Source organism: Trichomycterus rosablanca, chromosome 9 (assembly GCF_030014385.1).
Source record: "Trichomycterus rosablanca isolate fTriRos1 chromosome 9, fTriRos1.hap1, whole genome shotgun sequence".
Taxonomy (NCBI): Eukaryota; Metazoa; Chordata; class Actinopteri; order Siluriformes; family Trichomycteridae; genus Trichomycterus; species Trichomycterus rosablanca.
This window is the reverse complement of record NC_085996.1, coordinates 6,784,283-6,804,947: the sequence shown is the minus strand read 5'-3', so window position 1 is coordinate 6,804,947 and position 20,665 is coordinate 6,784,283. Positions and strand designations below refer to the sequence as shown.

The 20,665-nt window shown below is 41.6% G+C and overlaps 1 protein-coding gene across 3 annotated transcripts; it reads left to right on the top strand.

The window, feature by feature from the left end:
- Positions 1-479: 479 nt before the first annotated feature.
- On the top strand, positions 480-19,359 carry wdr26b (WD repeat domain 26b). 3 transcript variants are annotated; one of them, XM_063001769.1, is made up of 15 exons: positions 601-969; positions 4,899-4,998; positions 5,720-5,776; positions 6,395-6,531; positions 7,683-7,780; positions 10,440-10,596; positions 10,694-10,832; positions 10,932-11,072; positions 11,984-12,103; positions 12,229-12,374; positions 13,400-13,478; positions 13,579-13,708; positions 14,573-14,767; positions 15,423-15,491; positions 16,506-19,359. In XM_063001769.1, the coding sequence occupies exons 1-14, from the start codon at positions 698-700 to the stop codon at positions 15,446-15,448; spliced, it is 1,797 nt and encodes a 598-aa protein (XP_062857839.1). In that variant the 5' UTR covers positions 601-697; the 3' UTR covers positions 15,449-15,491; positions 16,506-19,359. The 3 variants fall into 3 exon arrangements, with proteins under 3 accessions (XP_062857840.1, XP_062857839.1, XP_062857838.1); XM_063001768.1 differs by having other exon boundaries at positions 16,503-19,359; XM_063001770.1 differs by lacking the exon at positions 16,506-19,359 and having other exon boundaries at positions 480-969; positions 15,423-16,211.
- The last annotated feature ends 1,306 nt before the right edge of the window (positions 19,360-20,665 follow it).

Here is a 20,665-nt window from a genome sequence, read left to right as displayed (position 1 = left end):
CTAGTCCAGTATCTTAACCACTAGGCTACAGCTTGCCCACTTGCCCAAGTGTTTTAATAAAAGTGTCAGTTAACAAAATGCAAAGTTAATGAACAAAAGCGGCGTGTATCCTGCCTTTCGCCCAATTAATCAGACCCACTGTGACCCTGACCAGGATAAATCGGTGGCTAAAGAGGCAATTTATGAATGAATAAAATTCAGTTGAGTGAGGTCAAATTTCACTTCCGCCCTTACTCTAATGGCTCCTCCTCGGCGCTGTGAAGGAATTTCCGGTGACGTCAGCACGCAGGACTCCATTAGAGCTGCAGCTGTTCGAAGAGAAACAACAACAGTAGAGGCGGAGATTCAAAGAAAAATATCAATAAAATAAAGTATCATATAATCCTGAATCCGCCGTTCATCCCGCTGCTGCTTTACCCCCGTGAGCTGAGCGTCTTTTGCCCCCGTCTCCAGCGTGGGGCTACACTGGCTTCTCACCACGGCCGCTCTCGGTGAGGGAACTCTGGCCTCCGCTTCCTCCTCCTCCGACTCGGACACCGGCGGAGCGTCGCCGCCCCCGCGGAAGAAGCGCCGAGCCTCGGCGGTGGAGGGAGCAGGAGAGCCCGGGGCTTCAGCGCTTTCGGCGGCGGCGCTGCTTTCTCCTCGATCCGCCCCGCTTCCTTACCCCACCTCTGCTGCTCACCTCAGCCGCTCGGATATGCAGTCTAACGGGGCCGAGCAGGGACACGACCCGGGGCTTATCAGCACCCAGAACAGTGCACAGAACAGTCAGAACGGAGAGAGTTCAACCGCCGGAGGAGAGGCGCACTCTAACGGGCTTCTCCCCGGCAGCACAGCGCCTCAGTCCGGCCCTCCTGCCTCATCACCCGCCTGCTCCGCTGGCTCTCTGAAAAAACTCAAACACCTCTCACAATCCGAGGAGGATGTGATCCGACTCATAGGACAGCATCTGCACGGGTTAGGGCTGAAGTAAGTATGAACTGGATTGTTGGTCTGATTATTTGTGTGGATCTGGAGGGGAATTCGGAGTAAAACTGCTGGAAATGAGTCTGAATCTGACACAAACATGGGGGAGGGGAGCACTGAGAGTCCATCTTACACAATACACCACATACAGTCTGGTATTTACCCCCTGTTACACTCACTGCTTAATGACACCCAAAACATCACCTGATTCATTTCACTTCAGCTTCATTTTATCATCTGCTTTGTTAAGCTTCATCAACATGACTGTCATCCAGCAGTGATACAAAGCTGAAGGAGTGACACAGAGTAATATCAGACAGTAAGATGAAACTGGGTGTGCATGTAAATCAGAATTTGCATGTAAAATCAGTATGTGAGTAAATACGTTCAAATGTGGATTTAGAAGAGCATAAATGTGTACGTTTACAGGCCCAGAATTGATGACATCATGTTTACAGCCAATGCAAATAGGTATGATCGGCATGACTGATGAGCTACCCCAGATCTGCTGGGATGAACCGCAAGTACATCATCGTACCTGACAACCCAGGTGGTGCACTAGATGATAAAGACCGAAAGCATATTATAGTCGTACTGGCGTCTAGTGAACGCCTAACAGAACGCTTTTATTTGTTATGTGTACATCTGCGTGTGTTCAGTAGTGTAAAAAAGCTTGTTTTGCATATTCTTGTATAGAACCCACGGTAGGAGTGCAGGGTCAACCATCAACTCGCTGCCCTAGAGTCGAGGGCCTTGCTCAATGATTCCAACCGACAACTATCCAATTGTTGGTCCAGAGCTCTAACCACTAGGCTACAACTGTCCCATAATGTGTAACGGCCCCCCAATTCCTCCTCGGCATCGCATTGTAAGCCACGCAAAAGCAGTAAAAGAAAACACTCATTCAGATCATTAAATCGGATTTATTATCCTAATTTACTGATCTACTTTCCTGAATCATCAGAATTTATACAAACCCAGTTAGGACAGTTGTTAAAATGGTACTAAGAACAGACAGCTGTAATGTGCAAGTGGTTCACGCGTTTAATTAACAACAACACAGACAAGAGAAATTAATCTAATTTATCTAATCTAATTTGATGCCTGCTAAAGTTGGGACGGGGCAGTGGAGGACTTTACTGGTGATGCTGTCGTAATTGGCTATAAAAGGAGCATAAACAAAAAGCTTTGTTGTTTACAAACAAAGACAGCAAGGTGCATTGCAGTGCAACAAACTTGAGCAAACCTTATTGACTCTGGGGTCCTTCAGCAAAACCGTGGTTAATACACACAGTTCATTAGGTATTGTATTTGTGCTGTTTTTAATGTAATGCAGTTCAGAAAAAAACATTTGCATGTCTTGGACGTTTACATTCTGCATGCTGAATGATGCCTACTGTCTGTTGGAGGCACCTGCAGGAGTGCTGAAGGACTGCTTGGGTATAGTGGGTTCCTCTGTATGTGGGCACGTATCACAGGCTGGTAAACAGATTTCGATCGCTGCAGGTGTCAGAGGGTTTAATGTCCTGTTTGCCTTTGTCTTTGTATTTATTACCAATATTTATACCAATAATCTACTGTATATCCAGAAATGAAGCACAGAACATACTCACACACGTGCTTCACTGATCTCCAGCAGTTTCATCACGACATTTCTATTTTATTCTGTGATTAATGCGTAAGTTCTTCTGAATGTTCTATGTCTGGCTGTTCATGTTAGAAATCGCAGCGCAAGGGTGCTTGGGTGGTGCAGCACTAGCACACCATTGTGGAGTGTTAAAACTCTTGAATTTAAATCAGAAAGCAGGCCCACCGACCTGGCCAGGCATCCCACAAATGCAAATTTGAGTGAGGGAAGGTCGGACAGGGTCTCGGTTTGCAGTCGGGAATTGGATATGATTAAATTGGGATATAAAGGAGAAAAATACAGAAATTTTTTTTTTCTACTGTCATGATGAACTCAGTGTGATGATTCTGTTGTTGGCAGGGTCAGTGTGATCAGTAAAAGCTGATTTTAAATGTATGTTGTACACAAGGAGCTCGGTGTTTCTAGAGCTTCAACCAAAGAGAAGAAAATAATAAACTTTTTAAAAACGTTGCACAAGACAGCAGGTTTGGTGGTTTTGTTTTGTCCACTGCTCAGCACTGATCAATATGGGTCCAGATCTGTTAAATATTTTTGTTTTGGTCACGGAACCCTTTGCTTGTTTACATTTTCGCTATCTGTACTTCGTGTGCAGAGTTATCGATTAGTTGTCCGCTAATGTCTTTCCAAATAATGTTTTTGTCCTGTTTTGGGATGCTCATATAACAATGTGTGTTTATGTTCATCCAGTCTGTGTTGAGTAAGGCTGGAAACCACTGTTGAATTTGCGTGACCTTTAAACCCCTTAGACAGCTTTGCATGAGAAACTGTCATGCTACCGTGATGGTAGTAGTACTTCAGAAAACCACTGGCAATAAATGATCTTCTTTAGGCAAAGCCAGGTTGCCATTGGGATTCAAACTTGAGAGCTGGAGAGCCCGGTGGTGGTGGGCAGTATAAATTAATAAAATGAGAAGTGCAGAAACCGGTCAGGGGCAGTACGAAGCTGGCATCTTCACATCCAGAACCTCTGAGCAAGGCCTTTAACCCTCAATCGCTCGAATAGTATTCAGTCTTCAGTATTCAATTGTATTCACATCATATGTATGCTAATGTATATATAGTTATGGCTATATTGGCCCAATCCAATGTGCAATACTTGTCACTTATCACTTTATATTTAATATTTAATCTATATTTAATCTGGACCGTGTACTGTATACTTGGAACCACACCTTCCTGCACTTTTACTTACTATTCCATTCCATTTGGCTATTTTGTTTATTTACACTCAATCCATCCTCATCATTAATAACTGCTCTGTAGCTATGCAGTAAAACTCAGGTTACATTCAATCTGTCAAAGTGTTTGTACTTTCTCTAATTTATATTGTAATTTTTTTCTTTATAGTGTGTATTTGATTTGATGTACAATGCTACTGGGACTCTAATTTCCTTCGGGATCAATAAAGTATCTATCTATCTATCTATCTATCTATCTATCTATCTATCTATCTATCTATCTATCTATCTATCTATCTATCTATCTATCTATCTATCTATCTATCTATCTATCTATCTATCTATCTATCTATCTATCTATCTATCAATCAGTCATAACTGTAAGCTGCTTTGGATAAAAGTGTCTTCTAAATGCGCCAAATATAAATATACGCACACTGCATACAGTGTGAATACATTTTATACAGAGCTGCAAGCCAATAGACTGAGTAAGGTTGACACTTATGACGTAGAAGTGCTAAAGAGTATGCATCCAGACTTGTGGTAAATGAAGTGAAAAACATTGAACCCGTCTTTTACCACCTCAGTGGTCTGAATGTGTGTCTGAAAAGGCTGAAATGGTTAAAGGGGCCCCGCGATGGATTACGTTCTGTCCGGAGAGTGTTAATACATTGCACCCAGTGATTCTGTGGATGCCAGACACACTGCAACCCTGACCAAAATAAATCACTGGTAAATTTTGTCGCCCGGTTGTGTCAATAGGACAGGCCGGTAGCTCGGCTGAGTCTTGACCTCAGAAACTCAAACTCTTGGCAGGGATAAGCTAGCGCAGTGTGTAGCTGCGACACCAGACGGTAGTAAAAACGATGCTTAAATGAACCCTGATTTCAGATGTGTTCTTTTAAACTGGTTCTCTTAGTGATGTGTAGATTGATGTTCATATTGTGTGGGTACCAGTGCGGTAGGGGTATGTTAGCAATAATATTTAAAAAAAATAATTTGTGAATCTATTAACTCATCATCTCTTACCCACAAGGTAAAGAGCCTTTTAAAGTGCTGATGTATGATGGTTAACATCTAATTCTCTCTTCGGTGTGTGTGTGTAGTCAGACGGTGGATCTGTTAATGCAGGAGTCTGGCTGTAGACTGGAACATCCCTCTGCTACCAAGTTCAGAAACCATATCTTGGAAGGTGAATGGGACAAGGTGTGTATCATCACTCATGTCAAGAAAAGCCTGTGCTAGCCTGACCCTCTTTAGTCCTTTCCAATTCCCCACTGTACTTTCACTCCACTTGCACTTTTATCTGGGCCAGCATGAGCTGAAGAGCATCACATGCTGTCACTGGCTGCTTGCTATCATTTGCTGGTGGGGGGTTTCCACATACGAAGAGTCACACTATGCACCGTGTCACTCAGCCCCCATTTGCCCAGATTAGTTCTGGTGATTGTATATTCCACCAGCAGTGAGGAGAAACGCCATTCCCTTTCTCGGAGACGCCAAATTGGACTTTTTTTCAGGAGTAATGCTAAAAAATTACCTGGAGAGCTCAAAGTGTCCTTAGTGTGTGGACTAGTGTATTAGATCGCTACGTCACCTAGGCGAAAAGCTCAGAACGTACTGCAAAGCACAGTATATGGCTCCAAACAAAACAGTGCAAGGGAGTCTGGGAAATGTAGTCAGTAATACCTTGTAGCACCTGTAATAAACAGTGCAGTATCTGTATAATTATCACAAGCAGTCGTGATGCTTTCTGAAATGTTCATGTTGTGTGTGAGCTTTCAGTGAGTGAGCGTAACTCGACGAGAGTGGCAGCATGTGCTGAGCTAGCCAGCTTTCTTAAACATAAAAGTGTGTTCAGCTTGTGTTTAACATTTAAGGATTATTTGTTAAACTGTTTTGTCTCTTTGTGCGTGTGCGTGCGCAGGCGGAAAATGACCTGAGCGAACTGAAAGGCCTGATGCTTTCACCCAACGCTATTGTGGTATGACGAGCACTACAACACACACAGCCATAATACACACTCTGAAACACACACACACACACACACACACACACACATACTAGAACACTGAGTGGTTTCTGGAACTGTGTTCATGCTCGGATATTTTAGTGTTGAATGAATAAAAGCAGATGTACTTTTTTAATGCAGGACCACCAGATAAAGAACGACACGATCATGCTGTAACAACACCAGGGTTTTTTTGTCATTTGTGAAATAACAGTGGGCGAACCTAATGTTCTTAATTCTTCTTAATTCAGCAGTAACTGAGCTGAGATGAAAGTGATCTTGCTGAAGTCGACTAAAGCGAGCTGAACAGACGGCACTTTTCTGTCCTCAGACAGCCGCAGATTTCAGACTGAATTTTTACTGGCACCCTGTAGTGCAGTTCTCATGCAGCGCTGCTTGGCTTTAGATAGCACCAAATCACTGCTTCGGTTTGGATAGAGGAGCAAAACAAATAAAAATGGGACACAGACTTGAAATAGATTTGTTTTATTGTAGACAAGATGTGATTCTAATAAATAACACGTGTGCTGAGCGGATGTAAAAACGGCATGTTTACTCTTCTGAATTTCTCTTCGTCTTTTCTGTGTGTAGAGGATGAAGTTTTTGCTCCTGCAGCAGAAGTATTTGGAGTATTTGGAGGACGGGAAAGTTCTGGAAGCATTACAGGTGCTGAGAGGAGAACTGACGCCCCTTAAATACAACACAGACCGTATCCACATCCTCAGCGGGTAATTCCATCCAGATATCTCCTCACACTGCTTCCACTCAGCCTGGATTCAGCTGATCCAGCATAATAGTCTTAATGCACGACCACATGAATAATGTACACTGCATGGCTTGTTGGACATCTTTTTTATATATACCTGAACGGTATATAAAATTGTTTCATTTTGTTGTCCTAATGTTACATTAGGACAGATGCAATGTAGAACATGCTAAGAGTTTTATTGTCTCTCTGGTGTGTTTACATGTAATGGTTGGACGGCACGGTGGCTAAGTGGGTAAGTACTGTTGCCTCACTGCAAGAAGGTCCTGGGTTCGATCCCCAGGTGGCATGTTCTCCTCGTGTCTGCGTGGGTTTCCTCCAGGAGCTCCGGTTTCCTCCCACAGTCCAAAAACATGCAAGTGAGGTGAATTGGTGATACTAAATTGTCCAAGACTGTGATTGATATAACCTTGTGAACTGATGAATCTTGTGTAAACAGTAACTACCGTTTCTGTCATGAATGTAAAATCCTGACGTTAAAATCCTAATAAACAAACAAACATGTAATGGTTTGTTGAAATTAGAACCGTTTGCATGTAGCCACTGTATTGTACACGATCACAGTGTTGATACAGCAGCATAAACAAACAAGCTGCCCTTCCCTAACCTTGTTAGTTATTCAGTTCATGAACAACTGAAGTAAAATCAACAGCATGAAAAAGGTCCTCAGCTTTCACACTTGTTACACGGTGGCTCAGTGGGTAGCACTGTCGCCTCACAGCAAGAAGGTCCTGGGTTTGATTCCCAAGTGGGGAGGTCCGGGTCCTTTCTGTGCGGAGTTTGCATGTTCTCCCCGTGTCTGCGTGGGTTTCCTCCAGAAGCTCCGGTTTCCTCCCACAGTCCAAAGACGTGCAAGTGAGGTGAATTGGAGACACTAAATTGTCCATGGCTGTGTTTGCCATTAAACTTGTGAACTGATGAATCGTGTGTAATGAGTAACTACAGTTTCTGTCATGAATGTAACCAAAGTGTAAAACATGACGTTAAAATCCTAATAAACAAATAAATTCACACTCCTTATGATTTGCACTTTTGATTGTTGTTTTGTTGCTGATGGTCAGTTGATGTTCTGAAAATGTTGAGTGGATGATTGGTACTTCTCTCTGTGAGCAGGTATCTGATGTGCAGTCATGCTGAAGATCTAAGAGCCAAAGCTGAGTGGGAAGGAAAAGGAGTGAGTTCACGCTCCAAATTGCTGGATAAACTACAGAGTGAGAACATCACACACACACACACACACACACACACACACAGATAAACTATATGGACAGAAGTATTGGGTAACAGGTGTAATCAATCAGTTTTATACAGGAAGTTACATGCTTCCAATGTTATAGCAATGTTATATACAATTTAGGGAAGATCCTTTCCTGTTCCAGCATGACTGTGTTCCTGTGCACATAGCAAGAACTATGAAGACATGAATAAAAGCTCGGTGTAAAGAAACCTCAGCCCCACTGATCAGCTATGGAATGAACTGGAACATCAATTTAAACTTTTATGATCAACATCAATGCCCAGCCATACAAATGCTCTTTTAACTGAATGGACACAAATTCCCACAGACAAGAAGCCTTCTTAGATGAGTGGCTGTTCACATAGATGCCACAATATTTTCAAACCCCTTTGTTTTTGAAACGGGATGTCAAACAAGCTCATGGTCAGGTGTCCGAATACTTTTGGCCATTTAGTGTTATATGCAATAGTTTTAGAACGTATTCACCTCCCATGATGTTTTGCTTTTTACTGAATGGATGTTTTGACCATCACTCTGCACCGAATCACCCAGACATAAAAACAGTATTCAGATCAAAGATCTTCAAACCCCGTCACACCAAAATGCTTTTTATTTTAGCCATTTCTAACCCTAAAATTCTCCCTGATTGGGATTCAGTTAGCATTTAGCCATGACCATGATTTTTAGCTAGCTTTATAAAAGCAATTTATTTGATCAAGATGAACTCAAGATAAATAGATAAATCAGGTCATTTAATACACTTGGATCTGTCACAGTGGCTTTTAAGAAGCTACACTTATTCTGCCCTGCTAAAAACACGACCAGCCAGTCCTGCTGCCAAACCAAAGTTTTACATATGAGAAGCTAACCTCCTGCTAAAGAGAGTGGACTTCCAGACATACAGTGTATCACAAAAGTGAGTACACCCCTCACATTTCTGCAGATATTTAAGTATATCTTTTCATGGGACAACACTGACAAAATGACACTTTGACACAATGAAAAGTAGTCTGTGTGCAGCTTATATAACAGTGTAAATTTATTCTTCCCTCAAAATAACTCAATATACAGCCATTAATGTCTAAACCACCGGCAACAAAAGTGAGTACACCCCTTAGTGAAAGTTCATGAAGTGTCAATATTTTGTGTGGCCACCATTATTTCCCAGAACTGCCTTAACTCTCCTGGGCATGGAGTTTACCAGAGCTTCACAGGTTGCCACTGGAATGCTTTTCCACTCCTCCATGACGACATCACGGAGCTGGCGGATATTCGAGACTTTGCGCTCCTCCACCTTCCGCTTGAGGATGCCCCAAAGATGTTCTATTGGGTTTAGGTCTGGAGACATGCTTGGCCAGTCCATCACCTTTACCCTCAGCCTCTTCAATAAAGCAGTGGTCGTCTTAGAGGTGTGTTTGGGGTCATTATCATGCTGGAACACTGCCCTGCGACCCAGTTTCCGGAGGGAGGGGATCATGCTCTGCTTCAGTATTTCACAGTACATATTGGAGTTCATGTGTCCCTCAATGAAATGTAACTCCCCAACACCTGCTGCACTCATGCAGCCCCAGACCATGGCATTCCCACCACCATGCTTGACTGTAGGCATGACACACTTATCTTTGTACTCCTCACCTGATTGCCGCCACACATGCTTGAGACCATCTGAACCAAACAAATTAATCTTGATCTCATCAGACCATAGGACATGGTTCCAGTAATCCATGTCCTTTGTTGACATGTCTTCAGCAAACTGTTTGCGGGCTTTCTTGTGTAGAGACTTCAGAAGAGGCTTCCTTCTGGGGTGACAGCCATGCAGACCAATTTGATGTAGTGTGCGGCGTATGGTCTGAGCACTGACAGGCTGACCCCCCACCTTTTCAATCTCTGCAGCAATGCTGACAGCACTCCTGCGCCTATCTTTCAAAGACAGCAGTTTGTCAGGATGTGACGCTGAGCACGTGCACTCAGCTTCTTTGGACGACCAACGGTCTGTTCTGAGTGGACCCTGCTCTTTTAAAACGCTGGATGATCTTGGCCACTGTGCTGCAGCTCAGTTTCAGGGTGTTGGCAATCTTCTTGTAGCCTTGGCCATCTTCATGTAGTGCAACAATTCGTCTTTTAAGATCCTCAGAGAGTTCTTTGCCATGAGGTGCCATGTTGGAATTTTCAGTGACCAGTATGAGAGAGTGTGAGAGCTGTACTACTAAATTGAACACACCTGCTCCCTATGCACACCTGAGACCTAGTAACACTAACAAATCACATGACATTTTGGAGGGAAAATGACAAGCAGTGCTCAATTTGGACATTTAGGGGTGTAGTCTCTTAGGGGTGTACTCACTTTTGTTGCCGGTGGTTTAGACATTAATGGCTGTATATTGAGTTATTTTGAGGGAAGAATAAATTTACACTGTTATATAAGCTGCACACAGACTACTTTTCATTGTGTCAAAGTGTCATTTTGTCAGTGTTGTCCCATGAAAAGATATACTTAAATATCTGCAGAAATGTGAGGGGTGTACTCACTTTTGTGATACACTGTAGATCAGCGCAGACTATATCTATATACAGTCAGACTTATTATCTATGCGACTGCCTAAATGTAGTGTGTTATGTGTATGTGCGTGTAGCGTACCTCCCCCCGTCGGTGATGCTGCCACCGCGGAGGCTACACACGCTGCTGCGCCAGGCGGTGGAGCTACAGAGAGATCGCTGCCTCTATCACAACACAAAGACGGACAACAACCTTGAATCTGTTTCGTTACTGCTGGACCACGTGTGCAGCAGGTACGGTGCACACTTTATTTAACCACACACACACACTCTCTCTCACTCTCACTCTCACACACACGGTCACCCTCTGTTGTTTCTCTCTGTTGTTCAGGAAGCAGTTCCCATGTTACACTCAGCAGATTCTGACCGAACACTGTAACGAGGTTTGGTTCTGCAAATTCTCCAACAACGGCACCAAACTCGCCACCGGATCCAAAGACACCACCGTCATCGTGTGGCAGGTGGACCCGGTCTGTACGCAGATGTGTCAATAAATCACTGTTCGTTAATATACATCCAAATACGCATGTTCTCACCGACAGCTTCCTCTATCTCACCCCATGTGTCAGGACACACACCAGCTGAAGTTGTGGAGGACGCTGGAAGGTCACGCGTACGGAGTGTCTTACCTGGCCTGGAGTCCGGATGACACGTATCTTATTGCCTGCGGGCCCGATGACTGCTCCGAACTCTGGCTCTGGAATGTACAGGTAACGATGCTCCTGGGTAATCTATATACTTACCTGTCTTTAATGTAACCATTACCCTTTAGGTGGGTTTTACTGGTGCGGTACCTGTCTTTTATTTGGTTTATACAAATGACCTTTCTTCAGGTATTTCCTGCTCCTGTTGACCTATATGTTTACCTTTATTCAAAATAATTCGGCTTTAGGTGGTCTATACACTCACCTGTCCTCTATTTATCCCCCACATACAGATGTTCTATATCAATGCTTGTATATCATCTCGGTATCTCCACCTAAAGGTGGTTTATTCGTTTACCTGTCATCTAGATAACCACACAGGATTCAGGTGATCCATAGTGTTGATTATACCCAGAAGAGGGAAGACCAAGTAGCCCTTACACGATGCAAGATAGGACATTCAAGACTTACACACGGACATCTACTAAAAGGAGAACAGGCCCCAAAGTGCCTTCATTGCTGAACTACCCTATCAATGAAACATATTCTATGTGAATGCCATGTTTTTACCCAGGACAGAAATCTGTACCTGATGGGATCTGACATAAATGACATTTTTAGGAAAACTGCTCATTTTAAGATTTTAAAATGTCTGAAAAGGATAAAATTGAAACATTTGTTGTAATTTTAACTTCTACAGTTTTGATGCACATGTAAACAGCTATATATCTCTGTACCTTTTTTTTTTTTATAAGAATGTTTTAAAACATACAAATGGCACGCCATAGAGATGGCTCTAAATACAGAGCTTATAATGGCGATAAAACTCAAAAGTGTAACCAACAAATAGTGTTGATTTGTTCCCACCTGTCCACCTTTATGCCCCTTGTACTGTATCTACTTACAGCTGTTCGGCTGTACTGGTGTTGGTTGTGTGGTAGGGTGTGTAAAGTGTGTTTTTGCCCCCTGGTGTGCAGACAGGTGAACTGCGTACAAAGATGAGTCAGTCTCATGAGGACAGTCTGACCAGTGTGGCCTGGAACCCTGATGGGAAGCGATTTGTTACAGGAGGACAGCGGGGACAGTTCTACCAATGTGTAATTTTATTTTTCATATTTTTATTGAAAACAACATTTTTATTTGTCACATTGTGGATTTCCAGTGTAAATGTTTTGATGTGTGATTTTTGTCTGTGACCGTATGTGCATGTGGGTGTGATCAGGATTTGGACGGGAACCTGTTGGACTCATGGGAGGGAGTGCGTGTTCAGTGTTTATGGTGTGTACAAGACGGTCGAACCGTTCTGGCCTCTGACACGCACCACCGTATCCGTGCCTACAACTTCGAGGACCTGACCGACAGAAACATGTAAAACATCTCATTGAATATATATATATATATATACACAGTACCACCTAATTCTTGTGTTCCAGCTGCACCCATTGCAAACCGAACCATAAAATCAACAATAAAAAAAGAATAGAAAGAATACTGTTCTTCCAGTGTTGGTGCAACAGTTTGGGGAAGGCTCTTTCCTGTTTTTGCATAACGCTTACTCCATAAGGACATGGTGTCCAGCAGCAGTGCCTGACCTCACAAAAGCACTTTTGACTAAGTCCAAAATCCTGTGGCCAACTTCATTGAAATTCCAGTTGTTGTGCAATGCTTTCAGATTCTGTTCATGAATCAGAACCCTGACTGATTGTTGGGTCTTCAAGCACTGGATGTGTCTCTCAGTGCCTCTGATATATGTGAAAAATCTGCTCTCAATCTGAGTACACTATATGACCAAAAGTATCTGGACACGAGACCAAATGTGTAGTGTGGAAATCGCATGATCATTAACATGGAATCCCCAATTCAGCCTTTACTGTTCGATGAAGGCTTTCTGCAAGCGTTTGGACTGAGTATGTGGGAATTTGAGCGTATTCAGACAGATGAGCACTGGCAAGGTCAAACACTAATGTGTGATGCCAAAGCCTGGCTCACAGCTGACGTTCTGATTCATCTTAAAGCTGTTCAGTGTGGTTGAGGTCATTGCTCTGTGCAGGCCGCTGCAGTTCCTCCAGGAACGAACAGAGCCTTTCCCAAATTGTTGCCAGTTGAGAGTGGATGTAAGTAATGTTTTGGCCGGGCATCAAGCATCAGCTGCTGGAAACAAATTTGAACGTCCTCTTTAGTGCACTGTGTTAATTGTACATTGTATATCATCAAAAAAATGTACATTTTGGAGTTACTAGCTGCATCAGGGCACCTAGTTCTGGAGGCCCTGCTGTAGTCTCAGCCAGGCATCATGCTGCTGACTGAAATCTTGCTTTAATGTTTGATGTTTGAAGCAACAAACATTTGTGAGCTGTGCACTGTCCGACCTGACGCCTGTTTCTTTCATGCAGAGTTCAGGAGGACCAACCCATTATGTCCTTCACAGTTTCCAAGAACGGACGATTAGCTTTGTTAAATGTAGCAACTCAGGTAAGATGCTTGGAGGTGGTGTTTGTACCTGATCCAAACTTAGAATGTGAATGTTAAGCTTGGACCAGACCTGACTGTCATGTGTCTCTACTCGGTATAGGGAGTTCATCTCTGGGACCTGCAGGACCGAGTGTTGGTGAGGAAGTATCAGGGAGTGACGCAGGGCTTCTACACCATCCACTCCTGCTTCGGTGGCCATAACGAGAACTTCATCGCTAGCGGCAGTGAAGGTACGTGTGTGGACAGGACGGCGTTGTGTAATAATGCTGAATGCTAAAAGCTGCCAAGCTGCCAAACCCTAAATGTTTTTCCAAACCAGATTATTCTGCAGTATGGGAGTATTTAGAAACATGATGTTTGCAGTCTAATATGCTAGCCCAGCACCACAGAGACCTGGATTTTTTTTGTATTTATTTATGTATTTTCTCCTGATTTAGCATAGCCAATTAGTCTTCGACTGCTGAGAATCCTGATTGCATCTGAGGAGGGTATATTCACCTGCTCCACACCCCGCTGGATGCTCGTGCAGTCCCTCGACCCCTTTTTTTTCGCCCGTGGTCTGGTGGTTTTGCTCATGTGGCTCCTTTACTTTTGCACAGGCGCCTCAGGCTGCTAACCACAGGGTCCTTGCACAGTGTTTGAAGCACAGCATTTAAAGACACTACATTAGTCCAGTCTTTTCCCACCCAGTAGACTCGATGGGAAACTTTGTCTGCCGCAGGCACTGTCAGTTGTTCCTGCGCACTGTTGGGCACTGTCAGTTGTTCCTGCTACCGATGGCGCCCAGCCGACCGGTAGCGAAGCCGAGATTAGAACCGGGGTGCTCAGAATCTCAGCGCTGGTGTGCTAGTGGAATATCCCACTGTGCTACCTGGGTGCCTACACCTGGTTTTTTTATTTTTTTTATCCTAGCGGTGCCACTAGACTGGAAAGTCTCTTGTCCCACCTCACTCCTGCAGACGTGTGTCTGCTGGATGAACAGCCTGGTGAATTCTTACCTACCGTCTAACGTTTTTCAGCATTTTAGCGACTGTGCTATTAAACGTTCTCCTCCGCTACGAACTTCCATGAATGATTTTCTCTCTCTGTATCAGATCACAAGGTTTATATCTGGCACAAACGCAGTGAGCTGCCCATAGCCGAGCTGACGGGACACACTCGCACCGTGAACTGTGTTAGCTGGAACCCGTGCATACCCAGTCTGATGGCCAGCGCTTCGGATGACGGCACAGTCCGAGTGTGGGGTCCTGCTCCTTTCCTCCACGCACAGGAAGTGGATGCCTTCAATGGTAACAAGCACATAATTACTCCGTCCCCAAACACGACGCCTGCACTGTTAAAACAGGAGCCCTATATTAGTGCAAGAAATGAAAAACCTAAACATATTACACCACACCTGCACTGATTATTTATTCCTTTAACTGACCTGGTATCACAGGAGTTGCTCGGGCTTGCTTTTCCCCAAACCCTGAGAGAACTTTTTGACAAAGTTAAAGCTGGAAGAGTACTTAAACTCTTTACAAATATAAAACTAAAGACACACATGTGAAGATAGACAAATTTTCTTAATTTTTATCTTTAAGAAAAAGAAAGAAAAAAGAAAAAATTTCAATGATCCTTCCATAATTGTAACCAATGTGTTGACATTCGTTAAACCAATGAATAAACAAACAATTCATTAACTCTTTCATTACTCATTTCCACAATGGGGGTTATACTTCATCTGGCATCCTAAACACACCACCCACCAGTGTCAATTATTCTTTCATCCAAATCTGTTTTCTTTACATCCAAATGTTTCCACATAAGTACGAATTTGACAAGCAGATTTTGGGTTCTTTATATTAAAAATGAAAAAAAATCACTTTTGTCTCATGCTAAAGTTTGTGCACCCGTGGTTAACGTTTTGTTTTTTTCTGTGTTTCTGCTCATCTCTCTGCACAGAAAACTGCAGCAGTATGGACAGTTGATGGTGAAGACCTACTCGAAGAAACAATCAAAAGTATCTAAAGAGTGAGAAACCAATTTCATCGTCGTCCTGATCCGCCTTAGAATCGATCAAAAGAGGAACAGCAGACAGTGTGGTGTATAGAGCTGCGCCAGCATTGCGTGTGTGTGTGTGCGTGTGTGTGCGTGTGCGTGTGTGTGCGTGTGTGCGTGTGTGTGCGTGTGTGCGTGTGTGCGTGTGTGTGTGTGTGTGTGTGTGTGTGTGCGCGCGCGCGTGAGTGTGTGTGCGTGAGTGTGTGTGTGGAAGTGAATGTGTGGATTTTTGGGCGACCCTCTGGTGACCTGTATCCATGTTGACCCAGTAAATACACCCTCACCTGAGTTTGTGTTGTATACCATGGATGAAGGGATGAGGAGGAAACATGGTCTTATTCATCTCTCTCTCACACACCCTTTTCAAAAGTATTAGCAATAAATGCAGTGTATTTGGATCGTTCAACCCACTTTTACTATCATCCCTTCTTCATTTATCATCAGATTTCTTAATTGACTGAGGGGTTCAGAGTCGCCGAGTGAGAGGAGGTTTGGATGGGTGGTGTGTGTCGGTGTGCGTGTGTGGTTAAAGGAATGATTTTAATGATTCAGAGCCCCATCGAGATCTGTGGAGCGACTTAAAAGTCTTTTTTTGTAATCTTAATTGTTTTAAAAAAAAAAAAAAAAACTATGGGGCTGAATAAATTATTTTTTCATCTTAAAGATTTGAAAAATAAAAGTTCCTGAAGTAAATACAGACGAAGTGGAGGATTAATCCACAGCAGCACTGCGGCCCTCAGGCGGTCAGTCACGCCCTGTGTGCTGTGCAATGCCGCTTTCTGCCAAATGCTGTTTTTCTTGAGGTCATCTTCACTAACTGAGGATCCTCATTACGGTGTAAAGTTTAAAGGTCATGTTTATCTACTGCACTGCTAAATGTTATGCATTGACTGAAGCTAGCTCTTTAGCAGTTTACGTTTAGCTACTGCAGACAACATCTCAGCGTAATGCTAGTGAGATGGCTATAATTGTTGTGCTCTTCAGCAGGAGGACGATCAGACTTCATCACAATCAGTGCAGCAATTAATCAACCGTCTACAAAATAAAGGAAAGTTTCATTGTTCATGTTCTGCAACTGTGAAACGCTCGGAAAGAAAAAGACCTAGTCGAAATTTTTATATCAAGTCGTGTTTACTTATAGCAGTAGGGGAGAGTATCAATTCTGCCCAGCAGCACCAGTTTTTTGGCCTGTGCTAAACCAGTACAATGAGGCTGTTTGATTTATTAAAAACATTAAATCATAACAGACTTATGAGACACCCACTGCAATCCGTGATTCATCCATCTCATGCAGTTGCCTTGACTGTCCAGCAGTGGCCACAATTGCACAGCCAGTCATGTCTGTATAAGGCGCCTGATTGGTTGATGAGATCTCAGTGGCAGTGGGTCAGCACTTTAGACTGCTGTGCCACCCTGAGAATGCATTCAAACAGAACAACAGATGAACTGGTTCTTATGTTTATGGCCACTAATTTTGCGCTTCATTCATGTTTACGTTAAGGTGTGTCTATACAGCATGTGTTTATGTTAATATTTGTTCTCTGGCATTTTACATGCATATAATAACAAATCACTGCCACCTCTTAGTCTGGCATGTTCATGTCCGGGGTTTCAAAGCTTTTTAGAATTTTTATTTCGATAAATTCATTTTTTTTCATGCTGATAGTGACTCGATTTTCTGAAGTGTTTTTGATGTATCCAATTTTCTATTGAAAGAAAAAGCTTTTTTTAAATATCGATGTGGACAGGTCTGAATCTATTCAGAATTTACCTGCACTGAGAGGGGAAAAAGAAACCAGTTTATCCAGCAACTTGCTTATGGTGGAGGTCTAAGGCCAGGTTGTTCATGTTCTGTAGTTAAAAAAAAAATCAGAATTGATTCAAATGAATAAAAAAAATTAAGTGGTTTCACTGTAACAACATTTTTTTGGATGGGACAGAAACCGAAGACATGAAAGTGAACAGCCGCTCTCAGACTTCCAATTTCACTGAGATGATTTGGATAGTTTGTCCATAGTGAAGAGAGACGGTATGAAAGAATTATCGTACAAATAGATAGTAGCTGTGAGTTAACACTATTACTCCACACATTTACCCGGGCTGCTGTTACACAGAGCTGAGTTCATAGATGTAGCTAAATGTATATCGCTAAACAGCTAGCTAACTTGATAGTAAACTACTTTTATTCTGTGATCTGTTTAGGTTTTACTAACATACTCATGTTACAGCCACTCGTCATGCTAAACAGCTCATTAGTCAGCAAACTAATGCTAGCTAGATTTAGCACAATCTTATACACAAGTTTAAGTCACATGATCCCATGCAACATTTGCATAAACATGATTTGCTCTGATTTCAGCCAGTGGAAAAATATTTGCACTATTGGGGCTGAAAATGAGGGTTTAAGTTTTCCAAATGACAAGTTTGGTGCACTTCCTGTACCAAAGATTAGGGAACGTAGTTCTGCATTAATGCACTGAGATCCAAGTTATGCAGCAAGGCCACGCCCCAAACCTAATTTTCACGCCCACATATCACTTTATTTTTCTCTTCAGTCTGTGTTTCTGTTTGACTTCTAAAACAAGGCCCCTTTACAAGCCACATGCACAAAATTAGGAAACAATAACACCATTAACAGTTGCTTCATCACATTAGAAAAAATTCTCTATAGTCTGAATCCTTGAAGGTTTAACAGTAATAATGACACCCACCCCCGGGCCAAAATTATACCCCTAAACTGCCTGAACCTAGGCCCACACACTTTACATCAGGTGACCAGTTGTAAATCCTTGCGTCCTCATTGATAAACTATGCAGCGAAGCCCCACCTCTAAATTTCATCTCACTGTAGCCTACGCCCTGAATATGATGCCAGACCAAAGCCCCGTCCACCAGGTTTTTTTTTTCGTAATTAAGGCCTCATAAATTGCATATGTTTACTTTATTTTTGATTAATTATCAAAGAAGCCACGCCCCTAATCTCAGCAATTAAAGTGGAGTAGAATAGAAATGGTCTTCATGTTGAACCACATATTCAGTCGTATTTCAGACATTTCCAGGTTTCCAGCTGCTATAATTTGCTGTTTTGGTAAAAGATGGCAAAATGTTGTAAACATATTATTTCAAAACCGTTACAAGTTTTTTGAAAACTTAACACTTGGTGCAGTTTATTTACTTTTAAGGTACATTTTGCAGGCAGTAAACACTTTTACTCATTAGTTATAGAGCTTTCTATTTCCCCTTTTTGTTCTTTGAAAAACAAACATTATTTGCTATGGACTGCTAAATATTTTTTCTGTTTTTATTTCTTTTTTGTTACTATTTTTTGGATTTATGATATTATTTCTCTTTTTTGTTTTTGGCTGCACCTATACTCCTGTATTACCATATTAAACTATAACCAGCCAAACCGTCTCCTTAGTGTTATTATCATTTAACCTCAGCATTTCTTTTGGTTTTGTTTATTTGCATTATTTTGTTACATTTGTAAGCATTGTTCTAACCTGTGGAACTTTTGTAGAGCTTGAGGATTTAATAATTTTTACTAGGGGGCAAAACAGAATCATGCCTGCTCCTCACCAAGGTGTTACAATGGAGACAATGATCTAACTGAGGATGTAAATATAATTTTGAAGCCAAGACCAAGCACTTAGTTGCGCCAGCTGTTGTTCATCTTTCAGTGCTAGCCAGTAGAGGATTGGCTCCCCTTACTGAGCCTTGGTTCCTCTAAGCTCTGAGGGTCACTGCAGGCTTCGGATGCTTACTGGGGGTTTGGGCACTGACCTTGGTCCAGCTGTTTTCTTCTCTGCATCATTCCAACAAATAAAGTTTGTTTTGTTAAACTTGGTGCAGGAATTGTGTTTGTGATGAGATTTTACACACAGCAGCATTTTCTTCTCACAGTAGAATAACTTTGAGAATCTAATCAAACAGTGACTTAAACAACACAGCAGACAAATTCTCTTAAAATTTATTATAAATACATGATTATACGTGTGGAATTAAATTTAAATAGTAGGGAAATTAAATGATTTTGTTAAAATATTACATTTAAATGTATTACACACTATATAACATCAATAACTAAATGAATAATCAACCAATAATTTATTTATTTATAAGGACTTTACCATCATGTTTTACACTTTGGTTACATTCATGACAGAAACGGTAGTTACTCATTACACAAGAGTCATCAGCTCACAAGAAAGAAAGAAAGATATCCTTTATTTGTCATATATACATATACAGATGTACAGTACAATGAAATTCTTTCTTCGCATATCCCAGCTGGTGTTGGAAGCTGGGGTCAGAGCGCAGGGTCAGCCAACTTACGGCGCCCCTGGAGCAGACAGGGTTAAGGGCCTTGCTCAAGGACCCAACAGTGGCTACATGTACGATTTTGTATCTTCAATTCAACTGGGCGGCACAGTGGCAGGATTCGATCCCCTTACTCACTTATTTATTCATTAAGTTACTCATGCTCTCTGCTAAAAAAGGTAATAAGGAAACCCAGATTTTAAGACTGTTCACCCACCCTAACAGCTGGGCCACTGTGCAATGCTAATGTGTTTACTTTAAAATACTGTACATATATTAATGCATTAAAATACAGTACATGGTGAGTGCTTATATGCTGTATGAAACATTCTAAAAAAACAACAACAATAAAACAAATATAAACAATTTTAGAAAAAAAATTAATTTGTGTGTGGTCATGTTTAAAAAAACTGCTTAAACGTTTGATTTATAAATATAATAATATAATAATAATTAATTTATATTGATAATAATCAACCAATATAAAATATTTTAGAAAAAAAATAAAAATACAATATATGTTTATATAAAACGTATTAATTTGTGTGTGTAGTCATGCAACTATTTAAAATAATTACAAATTAATAAAGTTTAAAACTGCATTAAATGTTTGAATAAATATAATAATCAATTAATACAAAATATTTTAGAAAAAAAAAAAAATTACAATATATGTTTATTTAAAACGTATTAATTTGTGTGTGTAGTCATGCAAATACTTAATTAAAATAAAAACAAATAATAAAAAATTAATACAGTTTAAAACGGCGTTAAATGTTTGATTTAGAATAAATATAATAATCAATGAATATAAAATATATGTTTATA

Excerpts from the sequence above, each read along its gene's own strand:
- wdr26b (XM_063001769.1), top strand. The coding sequence starts at position 698 with ATGCAGTCTAACGGGGCCGAGCAGGGACACGACCCGGGGCTTATCAGC. Across the intron at positions 6,532-7,682 it reads CGTATCCACATCCTCAGCGG|GTATCTGATGTGCAGTCATG; the intron begins GTAATTCCATCC and ends CTCTGTGAGCAG. Across the intron at positions 13,709-14,572 it reads CATCGCTAGCGGCAGTGAAG|ATCACAAGGTTTATATCTGG; the intron begins GTACGTGTGTGG and ends TCTCTGTATCAG.